Source organism: Myotis myotis, unplaced genomic scaffold (genome assembly GCF_014108235.1).
Source record: "Myotis myotis isolate mMyoMyo1 unplaced genomic scaffold, mMyoMyo1.p scaffold_m19_p_15, whole genome shotgun sequence".
Taxonomy (NCBI): domain Eukaryota; kingdom Metazoa; phylum Chordata; class Mammalia; order Chiroptera; family Vespertilionidae; genus Myotis; species Myotis myotis.
In genome coordinates, this window is record NW_023416319.1 from 18,644,106 (window position 1) to 18,652,573 (window position 8,468).

The 8,468-nt window shown below is 58.9% G+C and overlaps 1 protein-coding gene across 1 annotated transcript; it reads right to left on the reverse strand.

The window, feature by feature from the left end:
- Window positions 1-2,183: 2,183 nt before the first annotated feature.
- NKX2-3 (NK2 homeobox 3) lies at window positions 2,184-4,740 on the reverse strand. The gene is made up of 2 exons (XM_036337318.1): window positions 4,377-4,740; window positions 2,184-2,932 (listed from the first exon to the last, which is right to left on the reverse strand). Exons 1-2 carry the CDS (start codon window positions 4,738-4,740, stop codon window positions 2,184-2,186), a joined length of 1,113 nt encoding a protein of 370 aa, XP_036193211.1.
- Between the last annotated feature and the right edge of the window lie 3,728 nt (window positions 4,741-8,468).

Here is an 8,468-nt window from a genome sequence, read left to right on the forward strand (position 1 = left end):
TCGCGGTGGTGGGAGGCGGTGTCCCAGGCCCAGGTCGGCTTTTCAGAAAGTAGGGAACTGGCCGCCGAGAGCTAACTGACCCGCAGCCCGTGCAGTCACTCACGCTGCGTTCCCGGGTCTTTCTGCCTCCAGAAAAGCCAGGGGAGGGAGGGTCTTCGCTCCCCAGGCACCGCCTCTCAAGCCTCCCGCTGGGCCCTTCTGGTTGCCTCCGAGCCTCAGCCTGGGCGGTCAGCGGCGGGTTGGGGAGGATCCCCTCGCCGGCCTCCCCTCTCCTTCTCCCCACCTTTTTTCTTGCTTCTCTCCGTGGTCTCTGCCGCGCCCTAGCCCCGCGGCCCCGCTGCAGCCCAGCGGCCCCCGCCCCCTCCTGTAAGGGCGAAATTGCTAAACTTGTAGCAATAATGACCCTGCATTCAGGCGGCCGACTCCCGCTGAACGTCTCTGCGCCCCGGCCAGCCGGGCCTAATCAGCGCGGCCCTCCCTGCTGCCCGCCCAGCCTCCGTCCCCCCACGCCGCCCCCTCCCCCAGCGCACAAAAGTGGGGAACAAAACCCCCCGCGCATTTCTCCGTCCCTCTGTTGAGCAGACTGCTGCACAAAGCCCCCGCTCTAAGCAGCAATGGGGAGTTGGGGAGGGGGGACGTCAATCCCGATGCTGGGGTTTTTGTTCGCGCAGGGGACTTCGCCTTCCTACCACACCTTTTGTTCGGGACTCCAATAAAAAGCCATTCTTTCCGCACCTTCCCGGCCCGGAGCCGCCTTTCAGCGAGGCCCGGCCCCACAATGGCGCGGCGCTCTGAGGCCTCCCCATTCACCCGCCTTGGCACGCTCACAATCGGCCGTGTGGCAGCACAGACCTCGCGCAGGCATTCTCCGCAAGTGACAAGGAGCGGCATAAAGCCGCGGCCGCCGGGGGAGAAGGGAGGGCGGCCGAGGGGGAGAACGCGGCCGCGGCGGGGCGCAGCGCTCCCGGGCGCGTTGTAAGCCCCGGCGGCCAAAGAAGGAGCTACCTTCGCGCCGCCTGCGGCTGGGCCTGGGGAAGTTTCCTTTCCCCGGGCGACCCTCCAGGTGGGGCAGAGTCTAAGCCTCGATCCAAGGCAGACTCAGGCACTAGCCCAAACATCTGGGTAAAAATTGTGGGGGCGGGGATTACAAAGCCCCGGACCTCAAAAGGCCGGGATGCTCCGACCTATTCTCCCCACTAAGCAAAAAGAAATTGACGAACAAAGCCACGAGGAGCCCAGACTTGCAGCCTGGGGACTGGCGCAGGGCCCGACAGGCCTGCGATCGCCCAAGGAATACTGCTCTCCCTTACTCACCTGGTCCTCCCCTGCCCCCGGGTTTAAAGGATCCCTCCGCACTGGGGGGTGGGTAGGGGGCTAAACAGAGTCTGTAGCCGGCTAATGGTTTGGAAATATTGCACCTTGTTTATTGACTCCTGTAGTGTATGGCAGCGGGTGTGTACACGGCATGTGGATATAGTTTTATATATATATTATATGTGCTGAATACAGAATACGAAACAGAAAGGAACCCGGTGACACCTTCCACGGGCCACCAGGTCCCGGATTTGTTCAGCCCCCAGACTGTTTATCTCGCTTCGCTGGTTTTTCTTGAAGAGTTCTACCCCCCGGACAATCCGGAGATCCAGGCCGAGGATCTCTGCTGAGGGCAGGCGGTTGGAAAAAGGAAAATCGAGTGTAGTGTGGCGCTCCGGGCCCGCAAAGGGGGCCAAAGGTCCGTGGGGCTTGGGGATTTCTCAAGCCACGACGCCCATTTGTCTCTCCTTCATGCTATTTTGTGTGTGTGTCTTTGGGTTCTCCGCCAACGCTGTGAGGAGGCCTTGGGAAGGCCGAGGGAGAGAAGCTTCTCGCTCGGGGAGAACCGAGCGGCAGCCAGATTCCCAGCCTCTCGCACTCCGTTCGGGGCCAGGTCGGGGCCACCGTCCTCCCGGGCACCAGCGGCCTTTCTGCCTCGGAGTCGGTCTCCGCACCGGCCCTGGGCATCCTCCTCGCCCCTGAGACCCCTTCCTCAAGCGGAATGTGAGCTGCGCTCAGGGCTCTCTAGTGAGCAAGACGAGTTTTGTTATTTTTTGTTTTTTAACAAGGGGACTTGGCCCTTGGATCCAGCCTTTCTCGCACTCAGTCCCGCGGCGCCAGGCTGTGGTGGGGCGCCCGCCGCCTTGACCCTACCAGGCCCGGATGCCCTGCAAGGTGCCCTGCGCGCAAGCTGCCCCGGCCGCCGCACCCTGATGCAACGGCTGAGCGCCGCCGCCGCCGCCGCCGCCGCCGAAGCCGCCCAGGTTGCTCACGTTCACAAAGGGGCCGCCTCCGGCCGCGCTGCAGGCGGGCTGCAAAGCCGCGGCCGCCGCAGGGGCCCCGCCGCCCCCTCCGCCGCCGCCGCCGGCGGGGTACGCACAGCCGTAGCTACCGCTGTAGGCCGCGGCGGCGGCGGCGGCGGCAGCGGCGGCGGCGGCGGCCGCAGCCGAATTTCCATAGCCGTAGGCGGGGAAGCCGTTGTAGGAGTAGGCGCCCGCGCTCACGCTGTAGGGCGCCCCGTAGGCTTGGGCGCCGGGCGTGACGCACGGCTTCCCGTCCCGCACCAGCACCGGCACGGCCACGCGGCGCGGCGGCGGCGGGGGCGCGTGCGCGCCCAGCTCCAGGGACTTGTCCTGCCGCTGTCTCTTGCACTTGTACCTGCGATTCTGGAACCAGATCTTCACCTGCGTGGACGTGAGCTTCAGGCTGCTGGCGAGGTGCTCGCGCTCCGGCGCCGACAGGTACCGCTGCTGCTTGAACCTGCGCTCCAGCTCGAAGACCTGGGCTTGCGAGAAGAGGACCCGGGGCTTCCGGCGGCTGCGTGGCTTCGGCCTCTCGCCATCCTCGGCCGCCTTACAGTCTCCCGTCGCCTCCAGAGGCTTCTTCAGCGGGCAGCTTTCTGCGGAAGAAGCAAAACATCAGCGTCCCTTAGATGTGCCAGACCTCACGGCAGCTCCGACCCCGGAGCACGGTGCCCTTGTTGGTAGCTGCACGGAGCGTGCGGTAGTAAATGTCTAGAGTTTTTGGAAAGTTTGTGGCTCCGTCCAAGTACAGCTAGAACGCCCTCGAGGCACGTTCCACGGGGAGGGGTAGTTATAGTTAGTGCGCGGCGTTTATTTAGAACTTGAGCATCTGCGAGAGAGGAGATTACCCCGTATTACATGTGCGGCTCAGTGTGCTAATGACTATTTTCAGGATGCACGTTTGCAACTATATAATAACTACAGTATTTGCAAACTTGTTTGCCTTCCACGCCGTCACAGATAGTGGAAGGTGTGAGGCGTGTTGGTATCTGGGAGCCGGTATGCGAGAGTTGCACGGACATCTTTCTGATAGAAAGTGTAACGCTCGTGCATTGCCCAACGACTAATTTGTGCTCCTAAAGCACTACATGCTCACGGCTAAATGCCTGTGTGATGATGTCCGTGCTGCCTTAGAGAGAAAGAAAATTTGACTGATATAGACAGCTTCACGTCGATTTTAGGCCCAGGGGAGCTGTCAGAGGGGAGGCAGGCCTCGGCTTTGGCCAGATCAAATTTCCTCTTGGGGAAAGAGATTCCACTGTGTCTCCTCAGACACAAACACCTCCTTGGAGGTTGTATTCAGTTATCTGAGTTCCCTGCCCGAGTCACCTCCCATCGATGGGAGCGCCAGGATCCTAGACTAAGTCTGGCGCGGTTTTCCTTCGGCCGGAAGCAGCACTGCCTGGGACACAAAGCAAAACGTTAAGAATTCTTTAAAAAAAAGGCCGGCGCCTCAGGGGTGTGAGTGCTCTGCGGAACAGACTGTGTTCCCACGCAACCTCTCTCTGCCGGGTGCTGTGGGTTCGAGGATGCTGAGCTCCAAGTAAAGAGAAGAGGAAATCACTCAGCTGGTCTCTAGCAAACTTCCTGTGTCTCCTGGATGCTGGACACAACCTGCTTGGAGCCCCCTTTTTTTCTGAAAAGAGGGACCACTGCTCTGGCATCAGAGAACTGGTCTCATGCTAGAGGGAAGGTGGGAAAGATTCAAGCCCTGGCCCCTTTAGCTCTTGGAAAGAGCAAAAATACAGTGAGTTTGCCCGGACTCAGCGGCTGGGCCCGTTGCTTATCTACATTAGGGCGGCAACACCGACCTTCCCTTCCCTTAGGGGCTGCATGGACCCCTCTCTGGGAGGAGGAGTTGTCGGGGTCACCTGGTCCTTCTCCCTCCACCCCAGGCACCTGCTCTTGGCGGAGTTGTCCTGGACCAGGGCGAGACATGACCCCAGCCAAGGGCTAAAGGGGCAGGTTTTGGGAGGTATCTGGGGGCGCTCCGCCATTGCTCCAGATGTGCGGGTGCGTTTCCTTCCCCCCTCTACTCACTTTGGCTCCGGTCCCTCACGACCTCGGAGTCCTCTTCATGTTCCTTAGGCCCGCCGCATGAGTCTCGCAGGACCGCGTGGACATAGCTCTGCGGACAGAGCCCAGAATCCCCGTGGCCGTCGGCCGTGGCTAGTGAGTTCAAGTAGGACAATTTCTCCCCTTCTTCTTCCTCATCTTCTTCCCCTCCGTCAGAAAATTGCGTCCCATCGGCGGTGGCCAGCATGCAGGGCGCTGAGTGGAAGTGGTGCTCCAAGTCCGCTTGCAAATGGGCGCCGTGGAAGTGCTGTTGCTGCTGCTGCTGCTCCAGGTTCAAGATGTCTTTGACTGAGAAAGGGGTGGAAGTGACCGGGCTTGGTAACATCATCAGGGCCACTTAATTTTCCAGCCCAAATACTCAATAAATCCCGGCGGGGGCGGGGAGGCAGCGCAGCGCTCCAGCTCTCCTTCTGAACTCCACCGCGGCTGCCGAGTGGGGCTTTTGACAGACGCGGTCCTGCTCCAGTCTAAATCGGCTCCATTGGCCGGACCTGGGAGTCTGGGTTTTGTTACAGCCACTGCAGGGTCTGGGCCCTCGGTGGTGAAGCCTGTGTCTGAGGTTCGTGCGTCATGCCAGGGGCGGGGCTCTCGCCTCAGCCTCCGTTCCCATTGGTTCCAGCTCATGCGGACCACGCCCCCCACTTCCACTGCGTGGGGAGTAGTGACCCGACCAGAAATAGACAAGGACTACGAGAGAGTCTCCAAGTCTGAGTCGCTGCTGGTGAGTCTGCACCGCCTTGGGTGCCCGAACACCACTTCCCGCCCCTTCTGGCCGCACCTTCCCGGCCAGCGCCAGTTCTGGGAGGTTTCCTGTCCGCAGACCAACGCTAGGAAGGATGGATGGCCCAGGAGCATGATTTTTCCAGCTGCTGCGGGGCAGGAGAGCTTCCTTGCTTATAAATATCGGGCATTAGATCCCCAAGGAGGCAGAATGTTTTATATACCTATAGATGATCGACGTGTCCGTTCCCGCCTCATTGACTTTGCTCAAGCTGCTCCCTCCCATTGGAACGCCTTCCCCACGCTCCCACGCTTGTCTCCACGAGTCAAAAGTGTTCTCCAAGGTTCTGCTCAAATACCACTTCCTCCAAGAAAGTGTGCCCCCCTGGTCGCCTGGCCGGAGCTCATCTCTCTTGAATCTGAACTTGCAGCGTGTGTTAGTAAAGGACATTCGGCCACTTATTACTTCCCACTATAGCTATATTGCCTACTTGCCCCACCCAGGTAGACTATGAGCCCCCCAAGGCAGGGTCCCAGTTGCATTTGCCCTTGTATTTGTCTTGCAGCAACTGCACTAAGCAGGTGTGTGAGAGACAGTACGATGGAGTTATTATTGAACTTTGTTTTCTCACAACTCTTGGTTTGAATCCTAGCCTAGTCAGTGTGTGGCCTTGGGCGTTTCTAAGCCTCAGTTTCTTTGTCTACAAAAAGGAGACAATAATACCTTCTTCAGGGTTGTTGCCAGGGATAAATGAGGCAAAACATGCCAGGAGCCAGGGGAAGGCCCCACACATGTTAAGTGCTCAAATACATGTCAATTACTGCTATTCAACATTAGAGGTCAAGCAGTGTTTGTTGACTGCACTGGTGAGACAAAGCTGGAGCACTGCGCACACGGTGGCTTCATACAGTCTAGATGAAGAATCTGTCCTCAGAAGGGAGGCGAAAAAACCAGCCGTGGAGACTGTCCTTTCCGCCTATTGAAATTGGGGGCCAGTTTCTAGGCCTTGACCCTTGGAGGCCTCTAATTTTCCCAACCCACACACCTTCTGGCGCCCTCGTGCGGCCCCCTTCGTGTATTCTAGGCGAATCTGTGGGGGTCTCCTGAGATACAGGACACTCCACGCTGGTAGGGATCATCTTCCCCCACAATAGGCGCTCGCCTGCCATTCCGCCCAGCCCCATGAGGAACGCGGCGCAGCTAAAGACCCTGCATAGCGCTGGCCTTGAAAGAACAGAGATCTGTTCCCAACCAACCTTGATGCTCCATCCGGCCTTAGCTGCCCTAAGCATTTTTTTTTTTTTTTTTTTTTTTTTTGGCAGTCGAGATGGTGGAATTGGGGGAGATCGGCTTCCGCTGGAAGGAGCGGGGTGGACCGCGCAGGAACTGTGGACAACGTCCCTGGGCGGTGGCAGACATGGAATGGGAGTGGGGAATGAGGGTGGAGAGCTGCCAGCCCCCCCCCCTTCTCTCCTCACTCCCCCGCAACAGCAGGAGGAGTGGGTGTCCAAGACTGGGGAGAGAAAGAACAGCCGGTCGGGAGGTGGGGAGAGGCGGGGCGGTTCAAGAGGGAGCGGAAATGGTGGGGGAGTCAGCTCCTGGGGAGCTCGGGGAGCTGGGACGCGGCCGCGCGGGCCACGTGCGCTGGGGAGTTCTTAGGTGCCAGTGGCCCGTGGGCTGTGGGGGGACGCTTTGTGGGCAGGGCCTTGCGCCAGGAAGACCGCTCCCCAGCTACTGGGGCACCCTGTGCCTTTCAGCTCTGAATTCTCAGACTATTGACGCCCCAGGCGGGCCGGCGTCTCCAAACCAGGCCGTGGTGTTGCTGAAAGGAGGATGCGCCTGGTTTTGCGGCAGATCGAGAAAGCTTGGGCGCAAAGATCGAGAAAGAGGTGGGGGTGAGTGCACGGCACGGCCGGCTGCGAGTCCTTGAGCGTGTGCGTTGTGGAGTCAGGCAGATGAAGGCGAAGGAAGCTGCGCTCCAGCTTCACTCCTCCGCCCCCATCTCCAGGGCTAGACGCCTCGCGGGGGAATGTTTGGCTCCCCTCTGGTCCTCATATTTTTTTTACGCTTCTCTGGGTGCTTTCCTTACGTAATTCCAAGATTTAGAAAACAGAAAAAAGACAAAAGCCACCGACACTATCTCTCGAATTTCCAACCGAAGCCTGCATTTTCCCTTGCTACGTTCTCTGGCTTCTCGGCAGCACCTCGCTCCTAAGCTTTCCCTAAGTTCATCTCTGAGACCCCCATCTTAGATCCCGCGGCTGGGCACAGGGAACAACGAGGTATGGCCACGCACCCTCTGGAGTCTGTCCGGTTGCCTCCTCCCTGCGCACGTAGAAGGCTGTCTCCTCCCCACCCGCAGGCCCACTCGGTCCGTTCTCCTCCCCACCCGCTGCCACCAATACCCACCCAGATACCCTTGGGCCAGGCCTGAGTGGGTTATCTCCTGCGTCCCCTGACCGTGTTGCTCCTCAGCGGGCCGCCTGGGGACGAGTTCAGAGTCGATGGGCTGAAGGCTGGTGAGGATCCGGAGCGGGGAGCCCAGGTGCTGGGGCTTAGCAGCCGGTTTCTGCGCCCTGTTCCCCTTTGCTCTTCTCATACCCAGCCCCGCGCAGGGCTGATCTATGGCGGCGAGGGCGGGGGTGGGGTGGGGAGGAGAACGGGAGGCGGGGGAGACTTCTACCTGATATCTGGTCTAAAGCAGGGGCTCCAGCCATCTCTGGCTGCCCTCCCCTGCTTTTGGTGCGTCTGGTTCCCTGAAAGTTGAATTTCCCAGCCGGGATCCTCACCAGGCCGATCTCATCTAAATAAGTGGCCTGCCTTTTTGTACCAGCCGGCAGCCAGCCCTCCCCTAGACAGGAGAGAGTGTAGCCACCAGCTGCGCACCCCTGCCCAGGAGGAAAACCCCAGAGCACCAGTTACCTTACAGCCACCGTGGGTTCTCCGGAGTCACTTATCAGAATGTGGAATCTGCTTCCAAGCAGTATCCAGTTACGATTGTGTTCTGGGGCATTTGCATTCTCTTGTCTGAAACGAGGATCTTTAAAATCCTGGAGCTGTGCTCAACTAATAATAGGTTTTCGTTCCAGACAGTTTAGCTAATTACTGTCAGATAAAGTAAATATCACTGCACCCATGGAAGCGTTTGGTTTTATTTTAATCGAGTGTAGGGCAGGGTAGTATCTGCCTGTGAATGTCAGCTTGTCACATTATGCAGCTGTCTAAGTCCCCTTCCTCCCATATGCGATTAGAGATCATAGTAAAATGATGGCAAATTCTAGGAGGGGAAAGTGCTATATAGGTTCATAAGAGATTAAAAAAAAAAACCTGTACCT